Genomic DNA, 26,914 nt, shown 5'->3' with positions numbered 1-26,914 from the left:
CCACAATGTGTATTGTAAAAATCATTATTCGTGTTCTTCAACGCTCTAACACCATCTTCATAAGAACCATCAACACTTTGGGTTTTGAATTCAAATTCAATTCAACATTTTGTGTTTATTGCTTTGGAACCCAAATTTTCTTCATGGATTTCGGCTTCATAACAACATTTGACAAATTTTGTGAATAAACCTGCTTGTTCTTACGTTTCATCATCTTCTTTTTTTCTTTCTCATCTTTTTGCATCTTGGAGATTTGAATTCATGAACAAACCCATTTTCCACAACTTCAAATTGACAAGTTTGGATCATATCTTTTGGAGTTTGATATTTGTGAATTTCTTGGATTAATGGTTTTCGATAAGGAATCATTCAACGAATCACAAGAAGACAAATATCATCGGTTTGAACTCCAATTGAGAAAAAATAAAATCATCTTCATGAGAATCAACTTGAACTCCTTTTTCTTAAACATCAAGAACACAATGAACATCATCAAGAACATGTTCATGAGCTTCACAATAATCTGCATAAAATTCAAGTGCATTACATCCATACTTACATTCAGTAAGAGGAATTCCTTTTATGACTTCACCTTTGTCTCCCTTGATACGTTGTAATCAATCATTCAAACAAATCTTTGTTATGATAAAGTGGATGACTAACTAAATCTCCAACCTCATTCTTTTCTCCATTTGAAATGAGTGTATTTTCACCTTTCAATCCAACAGTTAAGAAATAAAGAAGGTTTTCAAAAGTGTATTCACCTAGAAAATCTTCATTCTCTATCAACCATTTGTCCATAATTGGTTCTTCCATTTCAGATCAATTGATAAGATCTTGGGTTTTTCTAGAGAGATAAAGTGATTTTGAATGAGTTTTCTAGAGGGAGAAAGAAAAAATCACTGGAATTTTAGTAAAGAAAATCAAATTATTAATTGAATCAAGAAACAATTTGATTTCTAGAGTCCAAAAACTCTCTAAAACACGAAGATCAAATAACAATGAATAATCAACAAATCAAAAAATGTCATCGTGGATCAATTCTTGATCAAATCAAGAACAGCCACTCTGATACAAAATGTAGTGGTGTTGATTATGATGACAAATGAGTATGAAATTATTTAGTGAATCATGAACATGAAGAACACAAGAGTAAATAAATCTTGTTTAAGATCTCATTAGTTTTTAGAAAGAGTATAAATGGGTTTGCAATAATTATCTCTCTAAACTAATCTCTCATAAATGTATGTTCCATAAAATGAGTGTCACTTTCTTCCTTATAAAGGAAAGACAACTCATTACACACATATAAAGGAGTAAGCACACATGACATTCAAGAGTGAATTTACACCCTAACAATGTGTACGTTTCATAATGACAAATTGTATTTCGGATTGGTTATTATGAAATATTGTATTCCAAAGTCTTCATGTTCATTCTGGAGATGGTGGTGGTGGTTGGTAAGCATCAGGGTTGGAATCTGACACCGCTCCTGGTTGAAGAAGTGTGTTCGAGATTGAAAAAGTGTACTCTAGAATGCACGACCATTATAGACTTCTATTCCGGAGAGGTAAAGTTAGGGTATTTGTGTGTTCTTTGTTCATCTACAAGGCACATACAATATATTTATTTGTCTTTGTTTCCTAATTGTAGTACATTTGTTTGTTCCCCAATTCCTCATCAAGTAGTTTTCTTTGATAGTTTTTGTATTCTAAAAGAATGAGAATATATTAGGATTTTTTTAGTGCTAGCTTCTAGTGGAGGGCAATGACAGGATATTGAAGGATATATGCAGTATATTGCTCTAGACTACACATGTTATGGTGTTTATATAAGCAATGATATCAACTTCATTGGGTTAATCTGTAAGTCCCTAAATTCGCTTGACGTATCAATCCGATCCACTTAATGGTACGGAATCCCAATCAAGTGGATGATGCAAAATCAAATGGAGAAGAAGAAGAAGAAAAACTTGATGAATCTCAATGAATTAATGATATAATTAAAACTCAATACATAAGATTCACACACTTCTCTACTCTCTCTCTCTCTCTCTCTCTCTCTCTCTCTAGAACTCCCTCCCCTTAACAATGGCTTCCCCTTTTGATATGGACAACTATTTATCTCATGGCCCCTTACACTCCTATTAACCCACTATATATACATATGGGTAAAACCCAAAGCCCAAACCCAATACCCAGACCAAAAACCAATGAGTTTTTGGTCCAAGCTACAATAAAATCCAAGAGGGTTTTCGGCCCAAGACCGAAAACAATAAATGCTTAGAAAAGAAAAGTAAAACCAATATTTTAGACCCAACATAATCACGTTGGTTTCATACAAGTCCATGTTACACACTTATCAAATACGTATACATTTTCAATGTCTTGTATCAAATATAGCATACGCAGATTCTTAGCGATAGTGATGTGAGATATTTTCTTAGTTTTGTTATTAGTATGCATCCTAATACAATATAATTGTTTGTGTTGGGTTTTCTATTCATTTATACACAAATTTTAGGCAACGGGAGCATTTAAATATAACCTAAAGTGTACATGGACCCTAGATCTAGGTTTTACTATTATGGCAAACTACTTTCAAACTTATGAACAAGAAGGATAAAGTTACTAATCTTTCAACTATAATCATATATACATGTGATTCCTTGAAGATCTTGAACTTTTGCTTGCTCTTGGAAGAATCTAGCACCCAAAGTAGAAATGTCTCTATAGGCTCACACCCAAAAGACTAAAACCCTAGAAAATTTAGGAGAGATAATAGAGGATAGAAAAAACAAAATCCCATCCTTATAAGAGGTAGGATTGGAATTTGTGAAGGACATGACATCTCTAAACACGGGTGTCGCTCCATCTTCTAAAGACTTTTTCGGGCTGCAATAGCGATTTGGTTTCCTACCCGACCATGGGGTCGAGTTTCCACAAATGAGAGCCGTCATCTCACGACCACTAGAGGGTAAGCTCGGAGTTCCTATTCCCATCTTCGATGTAGGGCTCTGGTTACCAACTACCAACTTTTTTGACGAGATCATGTGTCATTACAGTTTCACTGTCGACAAACTTACCCCCAACGCTGTTAACAAGATAAATGGTTTTGAGATGGCATGTCGGGCACTGGGTGTGCTTCCCCAACTGTGGGCTTTCAAGTACTTCTTCAATTCATTGACTTAATCTGGTATTCACACCTTTTCTCAATGCAGAGATGTTCATGCTTCCATCATGAACCAGAAAGTGCCAAAGAAGAATTAGGAGGACATGTGGCTCTGGGTAAATCGAGATTTAGTTGGTTACAATTATCCCTATAGATCCAACTTTTTTGATTGTATTCCTACTCTTTGGGGGGCTAGCGAGTAGGTTGCCAACGCTTTGAAGAGCATCTCTTTCAACAGGGATGACTAAGAATACCACTTGTTGGCTACTGTAGGTATGAGTGAAGCTTGGAGGTCTCGAGGAATGATGCATCAATTTTTCATTATGAAGGATGGTAAGTGCTTCTCCCTTCGTCCCTTTTTGTTTTGATTTCCTTCGGTTGTGTTTGTGTTTTGCATTGTGGCATCCCCCCCCCCCTTTATGTGCTTGATCTTTTTGTTTTGTTGTTAGTTCATAAGAGGATCATTCCATTCGAGATGGTTTTGAGAGGTTATTTTCAGGGTACCTGTCTTCATCAAGATGTGCTATTGGTGGAATTTCTTCCGCCTCCAGTTAGCATTGACCGTGCATTGGCTCTCTCCAGGCCGATCACTACTTTGGGTCCAATGCCTAATCCTCGAGCCGACCCGATGCTGGTCGATACTCTTATCGGCGGTGTTTCTTGTGGAGAACCATTACCTTATGAAATGGAGGAAGAGGCCTCGACTAGGTTGGTGAGACAGAATACCCACATGGCCTCCAAGCAACGAATCTCCCTGTTTGGATTCACCGTAGGCAGAATCTATCGGGACTAGATCCTCGGGCCGATGCCTCCTCAAGAGGCGGAATGTGGACTTCCTTTTGGGGGAGTCCACTGTGGTATTATACATCCCCGATGATGACACTTTGAAACAGTCGGATGGGTTGAAAGAAGGGGCGATGGAACTGCCCCCTGAACCCAAAGAAGAGCCAGAGGAACCTATTGATTTTGGTGAAAGCGGTTTTAGTGTTGACTAGGGCTTTGCTCACAAAGATGCTCTAAAATCTCTAGGCTGACTGGGAGGGTGCTACTGGGGATTCTGCTTCTGTTCCTCCAACGACGTCGACCATATATCTACCGGAATAGGGGATCACCTAGGAATCTTGCAACACGTGGTGGTGTATGACTTGGGTTGCCATGCTTTTCCACCACCACCATCGATGCTTTAGAGCTTCTTTCTAACTCACGTCTTTCAAAAAATCTTTTATATGCAGCTGCTCAGGTTAGCTGAAACATGGTGGCAACTGCTCGTCACCTTCGCCGGAGTAGCTCGAGTTCTGATGAGCTTGCTTTGATTAGGGCTGAGCGGGAAGAATTGAGGGCGAGATTACTGGAGTTAAAGGGAAACAAGTGTGTGTTTGATGGCTATTATGATCTTTTGGCTGGGGAGAAGGCCTCTTTGGAGGATAAGGTTTCAAGACTAGATGAATCTATAGGGCGTTTGTCTCAACGTGTGGAGGTGTTGGTTGAGGGAAAAGGGTATTTGAGGGCCACGCTGAGGAGTGATCTGGGCATCTATAGACGGAGAGGGGGAAGAGGAAGAATGTGGAGGTGGATTTGTCTTGGCTCCTAACGAAGGGGATTATCTGGGTTGTGGATAAATTGATTGATAGCTCTAAGTTCACACTTGGGATTAAGGAAATGAAGGTTGCATGTATGGAAGTCGAGGTAGAGGGTGGCAAGCAGGTAAATCCTCTGGGAACATGTTCGGGTACTCCCGTAAGATCGGTACATCATGCAAGGTTGCCTTACCCTTATCCAGAGTATCCATAACATAGGCGATGTACCATGCGCAATCCTACTGAAGGTTGCGTCTCTCCCTCGCTGTCGAACATAAAGTCGGTCCACACTACGACCTCTCACCCTAAATCAGCAACCCTCCCCCACTTGAGTTCTGAACTCATACTAGTTGTTGCTCGCAGTCGATCACTGCCTCATTAGGGCTCAACCAGTCCATACCCACGATAACCTTATTCTCTTGCAGGGGAATAGGGACTAAATCCATAGAATACTGCTCATCGAACAACTGCAGTGTACATCCCCAGTGAAACCTCGCAACCCGAATGGTCCTATCATCCACAGGCGCCTCTGTCCGCCCCTGACGGCCATCGATAATCCTCAATGTAGCAAGAGCGGGCGTCGCCACCTATCTTGCTGCTGCTTAACTCAGACACTAGGACCTCTTGTGGCCCTTCTGATTGTACTGGAAGAAAATCAGATCAAATACTATTGTGGTGGTGATGGTCGCAGTACCATCCTTGCTAACATGACCAGTTCGATCACACTTAAAGCAACCCAAACTACCCACCGTGCATGTCCCCTCGTGTATCTTGCCGCACTTACCACAATGGCTGCAACCCTGCTGGCTCTTCGATATGTGATCTGATATCTTGAGATTTTTTCCCGAACTCCCTCTCTGAACCCCATCTGGTTTCCTCTTCCTCACCATCTCCAAATCAAGCTCCCACTCCCGAGCCCTCGCTATCATATCCTCTAGTGTCTTGCAGCTGGATCGGCTAAGAAACTATTAGATATCACTCCTCAATATCTCATGGTATCGGGCCTTCGTCATCTCCTCGTCCACCACATACTGCAGAACAAGAAGGGCACTCTCATTGAACATGACAGTGATCTCAGTCACCGTCTCAATTGTCTGCTGTAGATCCTGAAACTCTCGCGCAAGCTGTTGCACCTTGATCACAAGTGTGAACTCGGCCCTAAACCTGGTCATGAAATCACTCCAGGTTATAGTATTAAGGGCAACATCACCAATGGTATGTCCAATGTCCTCCCACCAATCTCGTGCCCTGTCCTTCAGGAGGCAGGAAGCAAGTCGGACCTTGTCCCCCTTGGGAAAACAAATGGTGCAAAAGGCGTTGGCGACATCTGCCAACTACCTGCTGCTAGCAATGGGGTCCCTAGCCCCATGGTAGTCTGGAGCCCCACAAGCTTGGAATTCCCTGAATGTCAACGTGTACCCCCATCATGGCCGCCATCTCCGTGCGGAATGCACCCAACCTCTCATCAAGAATCTCCAAAATCCCCTCCTTGATCGTAATGAAGATCATAGGATTCTATTCAATGATACTACGTGTGATCTCAGATGAAATGAACTCCCTCAACTGATCATCGAGCTACCCATCTCTAGAGCCCGAGCCTGATCCCTCACCGGAGCTAGAACTACTAACTGGTCTAGTGTGTAGCATCACCATAATGAAAATACACCATAACAATCATCAAAATACTCATCATAACTCGAGGGATCCCATACACAACAAGTTCTCTGGGTTCATCTCAGCCCTCCTTGACTCAAGTACGGATCCTCTGCTTTCAGTAGTACGGGCCCATACTACCCTCCACATCTATCCGTACTTTCCTCAAGAATTTCCTTGACTCCACCAAATCCCTTTCACTACTACTTCTTTCCGCGCTAATCTCATACTAGCCTTTCCCTAGGGTAATCTTCGACATAGTTTTTGCCATCAGCTGCATAAGAAGTCTGTACTACCTTTCCCTAACTAGCTCGCGAATACCATTAGATATTACTAAAACCAGATAATTCTTCGAATGAGAGGTCTCTCCCTACAACAGTTGGACTCAAACAAGAGCTGCAAAATAAGGCTAAACCTAACATTCTGAAATTAGTTAGTCCTCGTAATATGTAACTTAGCGTATTCGTTTACTAGTTAGTTAAAGATAGCTAGAACTCCTAAAAGCACAAAGCAAGCAACATTCAAGAATTGAGTAACCACAATCAAGCATATCCTAATCAGACCATCATATAACTAACTAATCAGTACTAGCATGTGGTTCAATAAGCTCATGCAGTAGGCATACAAGGCATCCTTCCTAGATCCTTAGCCCTAATCTAACATGCAATTCACATATTCGTAATTCATATCATAATATAAACATGTATGGGTAATTTGGGAGAGCTTACTTGAGCTCAGCTGATTGCAAGCACCACACCCTTTTCTCTTTTCAAAATCTTTTTTATAAAAATGGTTTGATTTTGAAAATTTTTGTATCAAGTCCTCAGTTTGAGTTCAGACACACCCAAGAGTGTGCCCGAATCCCTCAAACCAAGACTCTGATACCAACTTCTAACATCCCAAAAATTCATGACTAAAAATTTCATTTTTATTATTATTAAATAAAACCATAGTTATTAAAACATAAGTTATAGTATCTCAAAACATCATAAACGGTATATCCATAACAAAACATATGTCAAAATATATCATAGTAAACATCCTAGGCTAAAACATCATGGTGTGTGCAATGTAATCATCCCGATCTCTTCCCTTTGCTACCAAAAGTACCTGAAACCAAAACTGAAACCGTAAGCACAAAGCTTAGTGAATTTCCCCAAACTATCACATACCATATACACAATCACATAATCACATATAAACATATCGTGAGCCCCGCCCGATATCAGACAGTGTCTGGCATCGGGCCCCGCCCGGCATCGAGCAAAGATTGGTATACATATAAACATATAAAAAAATACACATAGGATAATCACATAACATAAACATATAAACATTCCTTGGGTCCCGGCCAATATCGGACCGAAATCTGAAAAGCATACAAACATTCTTCGGGCATCGCCCGACATCGGACCATAATCTGGAAAGCATATAAAGACCATGGTTCTAAAAAAATACGCTATGGAACGCCTCAAGGCGTGCCATTGCGCGAGGCGTGGTGTAGCCATTACGAAAACATCCAAGGCGGGTTTGTGAAGCGTGATGCCCAAATAACGTGTCAAGGCGCGCCATATCGCATTATGGCGCGAGTTTTTTTTTCAAGCCGCGAGTTTTTTTTTGTTTTTGTTTTTTTATCTCAGGCCTAAAATAAATATGTTTTTGTTAACTTTTTCCTATTAGGTATTAATATAACACTTCTAAAAACTTCATATATTTGATAAAATTCAATAATTATATTATTTATATCTTTTAATGTACATAATATAGTCACGCCTTGAAAAACATCATGGCTCGCTAAGGCTTGTCATGGCTTAACTTTTACCTTGCCGCCAAGCCACGTCTTACGTTATTTAGAACATTGATAAAGATAGACACATGCAAGAATCATGAAGACATCAAGCATACAAACATGCTTCGGGCATCACACTGAATCGGATCGTAATCCATAAAACATATAAACATACATCGGGCACCACTCAACATCGAACCTTAGTCCGGAATACATACAGTCATAAATATGGGCCGATATTGGTGCCTTCAACCCGTTCAAATAGGAGGAAAACTCACCTGAATGTTGAATCTCACGGTAAGTAATCTCTAACGACTACTACGACGACTCCCGAAGCTATCAGTACTAAAATAACACTTAGTCATAACCCAATAATCCTTCTTAGGGTAAAATAACCATTTTACCCTTGATCTAATTTGGTCCATGCCTAAAGCCCAAGACCATAACATGAAAGGCCCAATACTAGGTAGACTTCCCAAGCCTACTAATGGCCCAACTTTCTAAACTGGGCCCAAAACCTCAAATGGACCTTCCCTTAAGCCCAAACATATTTAGCCCAAAAATATGATTTCTGATGAACCAATAAGGCCCAAAGCCAAGAAGTCCAAGAATCAGCCCAAACTGAGGCCCCTATATGCGAAGCCCATTCTGACTGAGTACGTAGGGCATACTCAGTTGTACGCAACGCGTATTGGATTCATGACCTATACGTTGTGTGTACCGACTTTTACGCCTAACGTACTCTTCTGTTAAGTCATTTTTGGTCATTAAGCACTTAATGCTTCCAACAACTGGTCCAATCCACAGATTTGAGCTCTATTAGACGTCTTGACCCATAAAGTCACTGACTTGGTGACTTAGCATGTCCCAAAAAGTTCCAATGTCAAGAAATAGCAATAAACTTTCATAAAAACGACCTTAACTCATGTATGGGTGGATTTTATCCCTAAAAAAGGCAACTTTATGGCTCTAGGTCCCAAATAGCACTATGAGTGGCAACTCTAAGCCTAGGAAATAGATTTGGACAATAAAGCTTCATCCTTGGGACCAAAAAGGTCCATAAAACCCAACACAAGAGATCTAAGCAAATAAACTCCACGTTTAAAGCTTTATACCTTATATGAATGCCAAATGTTTATGAGTTTTTGGATCTATAAGCCTTTGCTCCTTTGATGATGCTTCAATAATGGCCACCTTCCTTCAAAACACCAAGATGAACTCCAAAATGGTCTCCTAAGCTCAAAACACACAAACAATGGATTAAGGGTTTCATGGGATCTGCTTAATGTTGAGAGGGTGGCTGGGCTTTAGGGCATAATGTTCTTTATATAGGGTTTAATCCTAAATGTTAGGGTTTTGGGGACTGCATGCGTACGTTGTGCATACCCTTTGGTATGCAGTGTGTACACGCATGACATCCATGACCATATCTCATGAGTACGTTACACATACTTAGAGTGGTACGCCCCGTGTACGACACTCTTAAGCATAATAATAAGGACCCAGTGGGTCCAAGCCCAAACCAATTCAATTAGTTAACCCAACATATATATATATATATATATATATATATATATAATACCTTGGAGAATTACCGAGCGTTACAGTATGGGTTGAACGTTGGTTTTTGTGCGAATAGCGGGATGTGCGACATGCCAGCCATCGGGGAAGACTGATAACTTGTGGATAACAATTATGTAGTAGGTAGAATGGTAGCGGGGGACCACGTGTTGGTTCCCGCCTATCACATTGGTGTTGGTGGTTGATTTGCTATTGGTTGTGATTGGTCGGTTGGCGCTCTTTAAGGTGTTGTGGTCAGTGTCATAGTCGGGTGTTCCGTTGCGACGGGCGGCAGTCTCTATAAACTGGAAATGAACTTCGCCACAGACCCGGATATCAGCGTTGTCGTTGTTTGAATGGGCAGTTTCCCTTCTAGTGTTAATGGACTGCTCTCGTCGAGGGACTGCATTGGTCTGACTTGGCTGGTGTCACCACCGTTCGACCGTATGGGTCCTTTGTCCATCATCTATAGCACGTAACGTCTTTAGATGGGTTGTACAGTATGTAACACTCCAAATCAGGTACTACCTTGTAACCATTGAAGTATTTCAAATATGTCATAAGAAGCCCTTAAGTACGTTGGGCGTACTTATGAGTACGCTTAGAGTACTTGGCAAGGAGGATCGCGGAGGGACAACACGTACGTTGGGTGTATGTGCCAAATGTCCAAACCCTAATTTCCGGACTTGAGACTTATATAAACAACCTTAACTCATTTGAGCCTCACCCTAAATAGCCTCCTCCACCTTTAAATGTTTCTGAAAACCCTAATACCATTTGTAGGTGCATTTTGAGCTTTAAGAGTGAATTCGTGGTCCTTATAGTGTTCATTCAAGAAGGAGAAGTTTTCAAGGAAGCTTAGAGTGTCATTTGGCTTCAAGAATCTTCATATAGTCGACCTTGAGGAGCTTCTGGAGGTATAAAGTTTGTACCTCTCCACCTTAATCACTAGATTTAGCTAGGGTTTTCTAGTTTGGTCCCCTTTGTTGATTTTGGACCTTCTCTTATGAGTTGGGCAACTCCAGATGTTGGAAATGTCAGATCCGAGGTCCTTTGGTCTGTTGGCAACATAAAAATGGAGTATTGGTGGATGTTTTGGCCTCATGCATGGGTTAAGAACCTTAGAAAGGTGTTAATAGGGGTGTTGGGAGCTATGAGACATGCAAAGGCATAAAGTTGCCAACTTTATGCCCTATGTCGTCTTAATAAGCTTAGATATGAATTTTGGACGTAATGGAATCGAGTATTAAGCACTTAATGGAGAAAGTGCTTAATCTATTAGTAGGTTGAGCGTAACCTAGCGTACGCAGCGCGTAAGTCCCAAAGACTCAGTACGATGCGCGTACCAGGGTGGTACGCTAAGCGTACGCACCTCAGATGGGTCGGGATCTGTTTGGGCCTTTGAGCTGTTGGGCCTCATTTGGTTATTAAACCTTGTTGTATTTTGGGAATAGTATGCCATTTTATCTAATTTGGGCCATTAATGTAATGGTAGGACCTTATTGGGCCAAAAGGCCCATGAATGATTTTTGGAAATGGACTCTGGGCCTATTAATAAAGAAAGGATATTTGGGTCTTCATGGAAGGACTTGGGTTTGGGTTTCCCTTTGATTATGTGATGTCCTAACATGGGTTAATACTATTATTCAGCACGGGAGGTTGCAGATAGTTAGGAGAGCAGTTTCAGATTCTTCGGACAAAGGTGAGTCTTCTCACCATACCTATGGGTCTAAGGCACCAAGGCTGGTCCATTATGTAATTATGGTATATGTGTTAGTCATTTCTATGATTTGATATGTTATGTGATTATGTGTTATTGCATGGAAGACCCCGGGGGGAGCCCGTGGCAATTGGATGTAAGACCATATGTTGTAGCCCATGACACGTTGGATGTAAGACCATGTGGGGTAGCCCATGACATTCTCAGGTAAAGACCATGTAGGTTAGCCCATGGTATAAAGGTGTAAGTGATAGGTTTAATACAAACAATCCTATGTGTGCATGCAACCCTAGTTGGATCTATGTTTTCACTATAAGACATACAACTTTATGAACACAAAATAAACCCTGGCATGCTTCTATAATTTTCGAAAATTACATAGAAGTGTAGTAGACATACCTTTGTTGTTATATAGCAATAACAACTAGTTTCCTTGATCTCTTGAACTCTCTTGAACTCTTGAAAGCAAGCACCACAATTGTAGTGCCTCTAATGGCTCACAAACACCTTGAAGCAAGAAGGAAAATAAGAAAGAGAAGGAAATGATGCTAATTTCGGTCCTAGGGTTCCCTTGGAATGAAGTGGCCTCAAATTGAAGCATAGGGCATGTATTTATACTATAGGGTGCTAGGGTTTTAGTCTAAACCCTAATGGACAGCTTAGCCACCAAGCAGCCCAAGAAACCTTATGGAATGAGGCCTTGGACGAAAATATGATGATCCTTCATCATAATTTCGTTCCCCCTTAGTCCATTAGATTTCCTAGCCCAAAACTCAACTATCACACATTTGACAGTTTATACCCCTTTATTTAATTAATCTCTTTTAGTCACCAAATTAATTCCTAATTGATTTATGACTAATACTAATTAAATAAATATGATTTCTCCTTTAATATATTATTCTTATAATATATTAATAAATCATAATATCTCCTCTCTCATATCAAATTACCTTGTCAAGTTGCTTTGGTGAAGGCAACCCAAAAGGACCATGCACACTCGGGTCAAGTATATACCAAATATGGTTACTGACTTAGACATTAATCCAACAGTCTCCCACTTGGATAAGTCTAGTGACTATATCTCACGTATTACTTCCGTACCCGATAGCAATCGTAGCTTTCAATAGCCGCTGTCAACCCTGACCAATAATCTGTCCTTTAGATAAGAGATCGCATAATCCTCTGTTCTAGATATCATGCTAACAATACTTATTGTCTAGCATTTTATTTCTTGATCTCTGATTTGTTCGACATAGAACTCAGTTGAACACATCAACTTTATCTTGACCGGGCCCGGCACATAAGTCAAACCAAATCATCAAGTGGCCGAGATATCGCTTTTATCCTCATAGAATAAAAGGAACAGAAAAACATCGACTAATATGCCTTTATCATTTACTAGTTAAACCACACACAATAATACGTTTTATAACATCAAGTTACTGATGCGTTTTCGCATTATCAATGTATAATCAACCAGCAAACAATAACCATATCTCTAGGTTTAAAGATTATATGATATTATCATCTTGCGATCACTTGTGATAACATTCATGAAGTAATACCAGCAAGTGTGGGTCTATTTCAATGCTCAATACAAATTTCATAAGCACTCATAAACTTTGCAGCAAACCTTTTCTATGTCTAAAACTTTTCAGACAATCTACAAACAAATTTATGACAATCTTCCTTCATATCTACTTCCAACATATGAGCGATTGTGAACTGTTCGAATAATCTTATTATTCAGGAAGTCAAAACATGCAAAATCGACACAATAGATAAATAATCAACACAAGATAGAAACTTTCTTATAAATAACACACCTTTATTTAATCATCATTAGTTGAATATGACATTATATAGTACAAGTTTCCTACCTATCTAATCTAAACTAATATCGTCCTTCAGCCCTACGCTCCTAGCGTGCTGCAAATGCTTGACCCTACTCAGTCCCTTCGTAAGGGGATCTGCTGGGTTATCTTCTGACGATACCCTCTTCACAACAAGGAGTCCCTCTTCTACCCGATGTCTAATAAAGTGGTATTTCCTGTCGATATGTCGAGATCTGCCATGATCCCTTGGTTCCTTGGTTAAGGCAACCGCTCCTTCATTATCACAGAAAATTTCCACGGGCTCCTTTATGGATGGCACAACTCCAAGGTCTCCAATGAAGTTCTTCAACCATATAGCCTCCTTTGACGCTTCGCTCGCTGCAATATACTCTGATTCGCACGTTGAATCAGCTACGGTCTCTTGCTTGGAACTTTTCCAAGTCACTGCTCCTCCATTTAGGGTAAAGACCCAGCCCGACTGCGATCGGAAGTTATCCCGATCCGTCTGAAAACTAGCATCACTGTACCCTCGTACCCTTAAGTCATCACTCCCACCGAGGACTAGAAACCATTCCTTGGTCCTCCGAAGGTACTTAAGAATATTCTTAACTGCAATCCAATGTGCTCTACTAGGATTCCCCTGATATCTGCTGACCATGCTTAAAGCGAAGGCCACATCAGGGCGAGTACAAGTCATAGCGTACATGATAGAGCCTACTGCGGAAGCGTAAGGTACTCGGCTCATATCAGCTATCTCTGTCTCTGTACTCGGGCTCTGAGTCTTACTCAGCTTGGTATTGCTTTGGATTGGCAACTCCCCTTTCTTGGAATTTTCCATACTAAAATGCTTTAGCACCTTTTCCAAGTATGTATCCTGACTGAGTCCTATCAGTCTCTTTTCCCTGTTTCTTACTATTCTTATTCCCAGAATATAAGCAGCTTCTCCGAGGTCCTTCATAGCGAAACATTTCCCAAGCCAGGACTTGACCTCCTGCAAGGTTGGGACATCGTTTCCTATGAGTAATATGTCGTCGACATACAATACGAGGAAGCTTATTATACTCCCACTGGCATTGACATACACACAAGATTCATCTTCGCTTCGCAGAAAGCCAAACTCTTTAACCTTCTCATCAAAACAAAGATTCCATCTGTGAGATGTTTGTTTCAATCCATAAATAGATTTCTCAAGCTTGCATACTCTATTCGGATGCTTCACATCGACAAAACCCTCTGGCTGATTCATGTAGACATCCTCAGCCAACTTTCCATTAAGGAAAGCAGTCTTCACGTCCATCTGCCATATTTCATAATCATGAAACGCAGCTATGGCAAGCATCACCCTAATAGACTTTATCTTCGCAACTGGTGAGAAGGTCTCATCATATTCAACTCCGGGAGTTTGAGTAAAACCCTTCGCAACCAATCGCGCTTTATAAGTATGCACTTTCCCATCCATGTCCGTCTTCTTCTTGAAGATCCACTTGCATCCGACTGTCTTACGACCCGGTACATTATCAACCAAATTCCAAACTTGGTTGTCGTACATGGACTGAATCTCGTTGTCCATAGCCTCTTTCCATTTTGCAGACTCTGGGCCTGCCATGGCTTCCTTATAGCTGCTAGGTTCATCCAAATTTACTAGTGTACTATCACTAATAAATGTATCCCCTTCAGTAGTAATATGAAAACCATAAAACTGGGGTGGAACACTAGCCCTAGAGGAACGTCAAAGAGGTAAGGACACGTCAACAGGTTCAACAGGAGTTTCCTCCTCAAGTTGAGTGCCAGTGTCAGAGGTTCCTTCATCGCTTTGATCTTGAATTTCTTCAAGTTCAATTTGCCTCCCACTGTCTTCTTGGCCTATCAATTCCTTTTCTCGGAAAACTCCTCTTCTAGCAACGAAGACAACATTGTCACTCGGTCTATAGAAAAGGTAGCCAAAATACTTCTGTGGATAGCCGATGAAATAACACTTCTCACTACGAGGTTCTAGTTTGTCGTGAGTCTCTCGTCTTACGAAAGCCTCACAACCCCAAACCTTGATATGTGCCAACGAGGGAGCCTTCCCTGTCCACATCTCGTGAGGAGTCTTGGAAAGCTTCTTAGTGGGAACTAAGTTAAGTATACGGGCGGCAGTCTCTAAGGCATACCCCCAGAAAGCTATTGGTAACGAAGTCCGACTCATCATAGAACGAACCATGTCCAACAAGGTCCGATTACGTCTCTCAGCTACACCATTCAATTGTGGCGTTCTCGGAGGCGTCAATTGTGAAACGATTCCACATTCTTTTAGATAGTCGTGAAACTCAAGACTTAGGTACTCTCCTCCTCGGTCTGACCGAAGCATCTTGATTTTCCTACCCAGCTGATTCTCCACTTCATTCTTAAACTCTTTGAACTTTTCAAAGGTTTTCGACTTTTGCTTGATCAAGTAGATATATCCATATCTGCTATAATCATCTGTAAAAGTCACGTAGAAGCGGCAAGCATCCCTTGTGGTGGATCTAAAGGGCCCACACACATCGGTGTGTATGAGATCCAATAAACCCTCACCCCTTTCACAAGTGCCAGTAAAGGGTGACTTGGTCATCTTCCCAAGTAAACAAGACTCACACGTATCATCGTCCCTAAGGTCGAATGACTCCAACACTCCATCCTTTTGGAGTTGGGCTATGCGTTTCTTGTTGACATGGCCAAGGCGACAATGCCACAAGCATGCTTTGTCTAGACTAGTAGACGAATCTATATTCAAAACATTATTTCCAAAATTATCAACAATCATCACTGATTCATAAATCCCATTACAAGGTAATGCATTGAAATAAAGGACACCATTCAAATAAACATTAATAGAACCATTACTATTATCAAAAGAATATCTGAAACCTTGTCTAAACAACCCGTGAAAAGAAATAATGTTTCTTGCCATATCTGGCGAATAACAACAATTCTCTAAATCTATTCCTAACCCATTACTTAACACTAAAGAATAAACACCGACTTTGGTCACAGGCGACGATCTTCTGTTTCTCATAATCAGGTTCATCTTCCCATGCTCCATCTCCCTACTTCTTTTTAGGCCCTGCAAATCGGAACAAATGTGGTAACCACATCCTGTATCAAGAACCCATGAAGTAGCAAATGATGAGTTATTAGATTTAATAGAATACATACCTGCAAATGTGGGCTTGATCTTCCCATCTCTTATGTCCTGCAGATATTGTGGGCAGCTTCGCTTCCAGTGGCCCTTTTGGTGGCAATAGAAGCACTCTGCTTCTTTAGGATTAGAAGAGGGTTTAACGGGGCCTGTTTTGGTCCCACTTGATGACGAACCATCACGGGGTTTCCCCTTATGGTGGCTCTTACATGGAGTCTTCCTCTTTTTACCCTTTCCTTGACCTATCGCCATCACAGGAGCGGCCACAGCAGGTGACGGTGCAACGGATTTGTCTTTGAGGTTGCTCTCAGCAGTCCTCAAGAGTCCTTGGAGCTTGCTCAAGGAGACCTCCTCTTTGTTCATATGGTAGGTCATCCTAAACTGATTGTAGTAGGAGGGCAAGGAGTGGAGGATTATGTCGATAGCCAAATCCTCATCAAACTTAACATTAAGTTTGAGAAGACGATCAACATACCTCTGCATTTTCTGCAAATGAGAGGTTAGGGATTCTCCACTCCCCATCTTAGCGGTGATCATGCTAGTAATGATCTCATAGCGCTCTTGCCTCACGCTCTGGTGATACCTGTCCAGCAAATCCTGATGCATTTCATATGGATACATGTCCTCATAGGACTTTTGGAGTTCGAGGTTCATGGTGGCCAGCATGATGCAGTGAACTTTCGTGGCATCACGCTCGTGGGCCTCAAAGGCGGCCAATTCCTCAGGAGTAGCAACATCTGGGATGATCTTCTCAAGCTTTTCATCGAGGACATATTCTTTGTCCTCGTAGCGTGTGATCATGCGGATATACCTCATCCACTCGTTGAAGTTTGAACCATCAAATGTCACTTTCTGACACAAGTTCATCAACGAGAATGACCCAGAAGCGTTGTTGTTGTTGTTGTTTGCAGACATCTGAAAAGGAAAGGAACAAAGTTTGATTAGAAATGAATCCCTAATTAAACACCCAAATGAGTAATTAGGGCTATGATCCAACAACATTATTTACAACTTAGAAAGGGATGCCGTACTCTAAAAGTAAATAATTTGAAGGTAAGTGAATGACGATTCACTAATTCTCACCATGAAAAACGAAAAAGCAATTTAGGTTTTAAATGTATTGAAAACTCCTAGATCTTTGAGATTCATTGAACTTTTCAATGGCATGTTTAAATCTCGATATGCATTTCAAATTTGCGACTGGGATGCCGAGGATCGCAAACAAATTTGTGAATAACCATGCGAATCAACGTGGTGCACTCAATGTCTTTATCACCTAATCAATGTGCCGGTGAACCACACACGCTCCATTGATCTATGACAACCATCGAGTCACCCTTCGCTACCAATATCATCCCCAAATTGATGTGTCGGTTAACCACACGCGCTCCATCAATGTTTGACAAGGGTACGAAGTGTAATTCCATGGATTAGCATCATTTTCACATTTTACCCTAAAGTAACTAAGAGTGGGAATTTGTAAAACAATGTAGTTACTTTAATATTTCCATTATACTTTTAATGAGGAATTAAGTGCCCTATCCTATCCGTTCGGCTAACGACCCTCCACCAGTCAAGCAAGCGGTAGATGTGAGTGTACATCCATTAAGCGCCATTTTATAGGCAACAACCTTATACCCACCTTATAGACCGACTTCGTGAATGAGGCCTACTAGCGATAAGACTAGCTTATTCTTATACATATATAATAATTAATCTTATAATATCATAATTGTATAAGGGTGTATTTTAAAGCATTTCAAAATACTAGTATCTTAATGTGTATTAAAATTTTCGAAAATTAAGGCTATTTAATTTAAAATTTTAAACACCAAAAATACTTTGATTTAATAATTATCAAAATCAAGCAATTAATTTGAACTATTAAATCTTTAAGGTTTATCATAAAATCAAACTATTAATTTATTTAATCCTTTTATCCCCTAGATTTTTAAATATATGGAAAGGATAATACTAGATCTTCAATTATCTAGTTTAAACAATTAAATTGATAATCACAAAGATAGCAATATCCAAATCCCTAAAATCTTGGGATCTTATCTTGGGGGCAAGGGATTTTTGAAATCCCTAGGGTTTCTTAACCCTAATTTCGAAATTTGGAGGCTAGGCAAAAAGGTTTTAAGAACCCTATCAAAAATCGCCAACTAGGGTTTTGCAACCCTAATTTGCAAAAATCACCAAGCCTTAGGATTTACTTGCCATAAACCCTAATTTGTCAAATTCATAATATGTATCAAATCTAATTGAAAACAAAAAACCAATGGCTCTGATACCACTGATAGGTTTAATACAAACAATCCTATGTGTGCATGCAACCCTAGTTGGATCTATGTTTTCACTATAAGACATACAACTTTATGAACACAAAATAAACCCTGGCATGCTTCTATAATTTTCGAAAATTACATAGAAGTGTAGTAGACATACCTTTGTTGTTATATAGCAATAACAACTAGTTTCCTTGATCTCTTGAACTCTCTTGAACTCTTGAAAGCAAGCACCACAATTGTAGTGCCTCTAATGGCTCACAAACACCTTGAAGCAAGAAGGCAACTAAGAAAGAGAAGGTAATGATGCTAATTTCGGCCCTAGGGTTCCCTTGGAATCAAGTGGCCTCAAATTGAAGCATAGGGCATGTATTTATACTATAGGGTGCTAGGGTTTTAGTCTAAACCCTAATGGACAGCTTAGCTACCAAGCAACCCAAGAAACCTTATGGAATGAGGCCTTGGATGAAAATATGATGATCCTTCATCATAATTTCGTTCCCCCTTAGTCCATTAGATTTCCTAGCCCAAAACTCAACTATCACACATTTAACAGTTTATACCCCTTTATTTAATTAATCTCTTTTAGTCACCAAATTAATTCCTAATTAATTTATGACTAATACTAATTAAATAAATATGATTTCTCCTTTAATATATTATTCTTATAATATATTAATAAATCATAATATCTCCTCTCTCATATCAAATTACCTTGTCAAGTTGCTTTGGTGAAGGCAACCCAAAAGGACCATGCACACTCGGGTCAAGTATATACCAAATATGGTTACTGACTTAGACATTAATCCAACAGTAAGACCCTGGAAGGAGCCCATGACATCCTTATAGATTTATGTATGCATGGCTTATGTGTTATAGGCAGCTTTTATAGCTAACAGGATATGTGATATGTGTATTGTGTGTGAGATATGCTCTGGGCAACTCACTAAGAAATTATCTTACAAGTTGTGGATTTGTTTCAGGTACTTCAGATCCCAAGGGCAAAGGCAAGGCGTGATGGAATGGCATGCACTCTCCCCCAGGCGTTTTTATGGACAATCAGATGTTTGGAATAAAAGTTATATTTGAAATGTGTTCTGAAAACAATTATGATTTGATTTCTTAAATTACGGAAATGTATTTGACTATTCAAAAATGAAAATTTTCTTTGAAAAATTGGGCCATTACACAGTATTGAGTGAACGCCTAGATGACGCCGACTATTGTGATATGTATCCAACTTAACTCTGTCTCCTTGAGGGGTGAAAAAGGTAAGCTTGAGTATCACAACAACAAAAACAATATCGTCATACGTCGTCCAGGAGGTGATCCCGGAACGAAGCTCTGACGGTCAAGTTAGTGACTTCCTTTGTGGAAAGGTCTATTATGGAAAGTATGTGACTGGGATTAAAGATTCGATCCCATCTCTTGGGGGAGAAAGGACCTCTTTATACCTGTGTTCAGGGGGACAAATCCCCGATAGTACCTTATAGTTTTTCAGGCATGGCTGGATGAGGCGGCCTTTGATTGGTAGATCGTGCCCCGCGAGTGGCTGTTTATTATTCGTGCAGAATAACTAGTTGGCAGATCATCGAGCACTACACCTGTGGCTCTGGGGCAACTGCTACTCCTTTGTCTTATCTGGGGTATGCAATTGCCCAAGGGATCACACCCAATATAAGGGTACCAACTATACTACTCTTAGAAAATGTCTCCATGATCCAAATCTATAAAATTAAGATGTCAAACAAGTAACTAACATAATAATGTTACAATAGTTGTTGCATAAAAACTATTGTGAAACATAGTGGACATAACTTTAATGCATACACAAATCCTTGTGCAATATATGTAGGTCTACTGCCGACTCTTGGCTTGGTGGGGTTCAAATGCTCTTTAGTCTTATCAAAGACATCATATAATTGTCTTTAATTGAAATCCGATATTACTCTACCCCATAGGTATATGTGTCAACAGTTACACTTAATAACTATAAACTAAAAGTATCATTTGATATAATATAAATAGTTGTACACCTATTAAACTCACATAAATTATAGACAAATGTAAGATATTCATCATTAACTTCTTGTCAAGGGTATCTGTCATAAAATCCATGCTCTAACATATACATCAGGGAGACTCGCACAACGTCTTCATCTTCTAGTTGATGTAGTGAGTTATTGAACACATGCATAATGTAAACAACTTTCACTGACTATGAAGGCAAAACAAATGGAAAGACATAATGTTTGAATTGTGTCAATGTAACACCGTAAAAATTTGAACAATTTTTCACTTTTGTAACCCATAAAATATCATTTGAAAACATAAATAAATCATTATAACAACATTGTATCAATACAAAACCCAAGATCTCTCTCTCTCTCTCTCTCTATATATATATATATATATATATATATATATATATATATATATATATATATATATATATATATATATATATATATATATATATAAACTCCAGTATGCGTGTGTACGGATCATGTCGGCGCCTTCCCGCGATCGTCGCTGGTACCTGAAACACATAACACATAACACATACCACTGTAAGCAGAAATGCTTAGTGAGTTCCCCAAAATACCACTCTAACACATAATAGCCACTCGAGGCTGTAACTCTGTTGACCATCAGGTCTATGTGTCTCAGTGGGGCCCTCCAGCCCCAACTCTCTATGGGCCCTCTGGCCCTAACTCTGTGGACCCGAAAGTCCTAACTTTGTGGACCCGAAGGTCCTAACTCTGTAACTCTAAATCATACATAGCACATATCACAATAAATCATAGCGCATAAATAACATGCAATTACACTGGCACATAACTCTAGAATACTCTATCACATAACTCTGTTACCACACTAGGTAAAGTATAGTGAGAAGACTCACCTCAGGCGTCTCGGTAAATCTCTGACTTGGTAGGAATACTGCCTAGTCTTCGCCTATTCACATAAAATAAATACTCTTATAAATATAATTCTCAAGACTAGACTCAACCTGCCTTTGGCACTCTCAGGAGGGAAAAAGGCTATTTTACCCTCCTCTCAACACAAGTACTCCATTGACCAAACCCTAAAAGTCAACAGTCACACTTTAACCCTACTCTCCGAGTGCACTCTGGTGACTCGGCGAGTTCACACATGTCCTTTACACTTTGTCCTGCTTGTCACGTCGAGTCCCTCTCTATGATTGACAAGTCATACTAGGCATGAATCGCGGGGCCACCACAACTCAACTCGCCGAGTCTCAAGAACAACTCGGCGAGTGTCGCCTTGAACTCCAGTCCTCAACTTCCTTCTGACTCACTGAGTCATCCCCCAACTCAACAAGTCTATATGCTGGAAATTTACGTGAAACCCTAACCCTACTCGCCGAGTCTCAAGAATAACTCAGCGAGTTCATGCCATGCACAAACTCTACTGGCCTCCTGAGGTCAGATCTGTTTCCCTAAATCAAAGATCTGACCTTCCCAAGCATGAATGTCACGTAAAACTCTAAACTTGATGCTTGTATAACAACAACAAGGCATCAAAAGGTGATTTAGTCCCAAAAATGGCAACCTAAGTCCAATAACCCCAAACTAATCCATAAAGCTCCCAGGGTTAAGGTCTCTGGACCTCTTTGAGTCCAGATCCAAGGCACAAACTCGAAGAGGGATCATTTGCTCCACATAATCACTCTCCAAAGGGGGTTAGAAAACCCTAACTCTATAGATCAACACCAAAACTGAAGGAGGTTCGAACTATTACCTCAAAATGAAGTCTCTGAATCTCTGGAACTGCTAGAATCGCACCTCCCCTCTTGCTCTTGTACTTCCTTCTTGCTAAACCAAAGATACAAGGATCAAAAGTGTCTTCTTCTTCCTTACAACAATTTGGCTCTCTTAGGGTTCTCTCAAGGGACTGGTAGCCGCAATGAGAGGCTATAAGTGCCCTTATATAGGCTCCAAACCCGGGGATTTAGGGTTTCATTAAACAGCGTGGACTCGCCGAGTCCAAAGCAAATCTGGATGAATAGTCGCAACCCTACTCGGCGAGTCTACGCATCAACTCGCCGAGTTCCTTCCCATAATTCAAAATAATTAAATAAAATAATATATACCTGGAAACCCGGCTGTTACAGTCAAATATGAAATAAGAGGGAAATAGTTGTCGAACCGCAAGCCGATCATAAGGCAAAAAACTTTCCTCTTACAGCAAACCCGATAGTTGTGTACCGAAAATAGAAGCTCCTTTAGGTCAACCCGAGGACAAGTACTATATTCCTTGCATGTAAGATAATGACATGGTAAAGGATGACATTCGACACCCATCGACATGTTAACATAGGCACCAAAATAAGATGCCCTAAACATGGCCGCACATTGTGGTGTGTCTTGTAAACGGGCCATGATTTCATGGCCCGGTTCAAGCCTGTAGGTTGTAGTGAGAACCACTTCGCATGTTTTGTCATGCTACAATGAAAAATATTATAATTAGATATTTGATGCATGTTCCAGACCAAAAGAATATGTGTCATAGAACATTCTAGAACAACCATTCAGACTATTCCGGCTTGCAATGATATATTCTTAACAGACGCACTCCGAAATACCATTCCGGAACAGTTCAATGCATTCCGACCTTGTTCTGCATATTCCGGACATGATCTTCAGTAAGTTGGAGTCGTTGTAGACTATTTCAGAATTAGGACTTTTTAAAGATCTGTTCTTCTAGTGCTCGCCCGCGTATACCCACATATAACCCTATAATAGCCTAAAACTACTAAAACTGAAGAAAAACGAGAATAATACTTATGTACTCTCATCAAATCATACAAAAAAATTATCTACTTTTTAAAATATAATCATAAATAAAAGAACATATAATTATAAAAATAATGAAAACATACCTACACAAACTGAATTTATTCATTGCTAGAATAAGACATTGTTTAAGTTTGATGTTGTCCGGAACGAAGATGGGTTCAAAATAAAATCCGAAATAAAAATGAATTTGAAATGTTATTTATAGCGGGGCATATGATCGGATCATATCACTATACGCGTTTATCCGTTCTGAAATACGGATCCGATACATCCATTCCAAACCGAATGACAATTTTCCAAAATTAATTTTATCCAAGAGAAAAAGATTAAATTAGTGGTTTTTCATAAAGTATTACAATTTTGTGAAAGAAATTCTTTGAATCCGTTGTACATGATGAAACACGTTTGTCTTTGTATGGGTCCCTACCCCATCACACCTTCCCTCATATATTTCTTTTGTAGTTCTTTAGCATAATTAATAAACCAATATCTTGATATAAAATTGAATGCTACCTCGATTTTTATTAAATAAATAAATAGGTTATTGGTAAATAATGTATAACACTCGAAAATCAAAATAAAGGAAGTCAATAAAACAAGTCTTCCCCAAATTTTGTAAAAGTTTCCCCCTTCGGTTACTCTGAATTAATTTCTAAGTGGGTTCGAAATTCGAGGATGAACAGTAACCCCGTTTGGAAAAGAAAGAATAAAGAAAAAAAAAAAAAAAAAATCACACTTCACACAGTACACACACCCTATGAATATGATAGCCTGTTATTTATAAAAAGGAGAAATGGAAGGTGGAACAGGACAACCAGGATCACAAACCTACTGCCAATGCCATCTGTAGATAACAATCCATTTTACAGACCACAATGCAATTGATTTGATAGACCTGATTTTCAGGCAGAAAATGATGGCTGGAGTAGGAGGTGGAGGAGGATCCAAGAAACTCAAGAGAGCAGCTCGGAGATTACTTCATACCTGCGGCTCCTTCTCTTTCCGGCAATCTCATCTCGAACCCCCTTCCCCCACCGTATGTTCTAATAACTCCGATTTACGTTTTAATCTTTCTTCTCCTAGCGAATTCAAGTTCCGATGTGTGTTTTATTTGTTACAGGTGGTAATTGCATCAGGTTCGACTAATAATTCTCCCAAACCCAGCAAGGTTAATCCAGATAATTTTACAGAAAATGTTTCCAACGCAGATCCAACCACTTCTTCTTCCAAGGTAATCGTAATCCTCATTATATGTCACCATTCTTTCAAATGTAGGTTAAATTGAACCCAATTAAGTAAGCCCTAATATAGTTCATTGACCATACACGTTTGGGGGTTCGGAATTTTAAACTGATTTTTTCTCCAATTCAAGTATGAACCTATTTAGGGAGTAACACCATTCCCAAATCCCAATCTTGTGCCATAAATAGATAATTTCTCATTCAATTTTTGTTTTGAGGGTTAAATGCTGTGTCTTTAAATGCAGACGATGTGTGCGATTTGTCTAGAAACTCTCAACTACAGTTCATGCAGTACTCCAGGGCAAGCTATATTCACAGCTCAATGCTCTCACGCTTTCCATTTCGATTGTATCGCCTCCAATGTCCGGCACGGCGGCGTCACCTGCCCTATCTGCCGTGCGCAGTGGACCCACCTCCCGCGTAACCTCAAAACCCCACCTTACTCAAACCTAACCGACGACCCAATCCTTCAAATCCTCGACGACTCCATAGCCACTTTCCGGGTTCACCGCAGATCCATTTTAAGAACCGCCCGTTACAACGACGACGACCCGATCGAACCGAGTCATGGTCTCGACCTCAACCACCCACGGCTCCATCTCTCCATCTTAACCACCGAACCACATCCCTCATGCTCTTCATCTCAACCTCTGGACTCCACCTACCGACCCGCGTGTCTCTCGGTTCGACTCGCGCACCAACCCGCCATGGATCTGGTTCTAGTCGCGTGTCCAAATGGGCCCCACCTTCGGCTCATAAAACAATCGATGGCACTGGTGGTGTTTTCACTCCGGCCGATTGACCGGTTGGCGGTGGTGACGTACTCGTCGGCTGCCGCCCGTGTGTTCCCCCTCCGGCGAATGACATCATACGGGAAACGGGCGGCACTGCAGGTGATTGACCGGTTGTTCTACATGGGTCAGGCGGACCCGGTGGAGGGGTTGAAAAAGGGGGTGAAGGTGTTGGGGGACCGGGCTTATGAGAACCCGCAATCGTGTATTCTACATTTGTCGGATAATCCGACAAGATCTTACCACGGGTTTGATGCTGAGGTGGCGGTGCGGGTCCACCGGTTTCATGTGGGGTATAGTTTTGGGACATCGAATGGGTTTGTGATGCATGAGTTTGAGGAGTTTTTGGGGAGAGTGATTGGGGATAAAATAAGGGATATTCAGCTTCGGATTAGGGAGGATGGTAGGGTGGTGAGGCTGGGGGAGTTGAGTGGTGGGGAGGAGCGGAGGATTCCGGTGAGTGTCAGGGAAGGTGGGAGTGTTTGGGTTGAGTATAGTTATATTGAAGATGGGGTTCGGGAATGCCTGAGGAGTGGGGAAGTGGTGGTGGGAGTGGGATTAGGGGAGAAAGGAGAGGCGGCAGGTGGTGGTGGTGGTGGTGGGGATGGTGGTGGAGGGAATGAAGATGGTCGGAGTAGTAATGCTGGGAACTGGGATTACCATGATCCGTACATGGCTAGAAGATGGGCTAAGCATCTGCATGGTTACAGACTCTGATAATGATTTTTGTTAATGACTTAATGTTTCCTTGTTCATTTGTGTATTTTTTTTTTCTTTTTCTTTTTCGTTTTAAAACAAACTTTTATTCCACTGTGGAGAATCAGACATTCCTTGTAAAACAAGAGGGAAAAAACAACGGCTTAATCGTTGCAGAAACAGGTGAGGCGAGTTTAGCAGGCTCGGTGGATTTTTTTTTTTTTAATTAAGATATACGAAAATGAGTGTGTTGATAGCCAATTGATCTTATAGATTATACTAGAAGTATAAACATAAGAAATGAAAACAATAATATATTAATAAATATCACTATGAGTGATAAATATGAAAGAAGTAATCTGTTAATGAAAGGTTGAATTTATCAAGGTTCTAAATAAATTTAGATTAGTTTCAAGTTTTTACAAACCGTGTTGTTTTGTTAAAACGTGACTGGTAGGTATAAGTTTTGGAATCATGGCGACGAGCTTTAGAACTTTGGTATTTATATTTTGTTGTGTGTATATATATTTTTTTTGTAAAATTAGTTTTCTTTGTAAATAAGAAATAATTCACAACTGTGCGATAATTAAAAGGAGAAAAAAAAAAC

General features: G+C 40.2%; 1 protein-coding gene across 1 annotated transcript; it reads left to right on the top strand.

The window, feature by feature from the left end:
• Window positions 1-24,333: 24,333 nt before the first annotated feature.
• LOC145042232 (E3 ubiquitin-protein ligase WAV3-like) lies at window positions 24,334-26,568 on the top strand. The gene is made up of 3 exons (XM_078990626.1): window positions 24,334-24,615; window positions 24,700-24,810; window positions 25,066-26,568. The coding sequence occupies exons 1-3, from the start codon at window positions 24,493-24,495 to the stop codon at window positions 26,326-26,328; spliced, it is 1,497 nt and encodes a 498-aa protein (XP_078846752.1). The 5' UTR covers window positions 24,334-24,492; the 3' UTR covers window positions 26,329-26,568.
• The last annotated feature ends 346 nt before the right edge of the window (window positions 26,569-26,914 follow it).

The sequence above is a fragment of the Lactuca saligna genome, chromosome 4, assembly GCF_052625555.1.
Source record: "Lactuca saligna cultivar CGN05327 chromosome 4, ASM5262555v1, whole genome shotgun sequence".
Classification (NCBI taxonomy): domain Eukaryota; kingdom Viridiplantae; phylum Streptophyta; class Magnoliopsida; order Asterales; family Asteraceae; genus Lactuca; species Lactuca saligna.
This window is presented reverse-complemented; position numbering and strand designations above follow the sequence as displayed.

Bases quoted from the DNA above. Each gene is read 5' to 3' on its own strand.
- LOC145042232 (XM_078990626.1), top strand. From the start codon at position 24,493: ATGATGGCTGGAGTAGGAGGTGGAGGAGGATCCAAGAAACTCAAGAGA. The intron at 24,616-24,699 runs GTATGTTCTAAT...TATTTGTTACAG, and splicing joins TCGAACCCCCTTCCCCCACC to GTGGTAATTGCATCAGGTTC. The intron at 24,811-25,065 runs GTAATCGTAATC...CTTTAAATGCAG, and splicing joins CAACCACTTCTTCTTCCAAG to ACGATGTGTGCGATTTGTCT.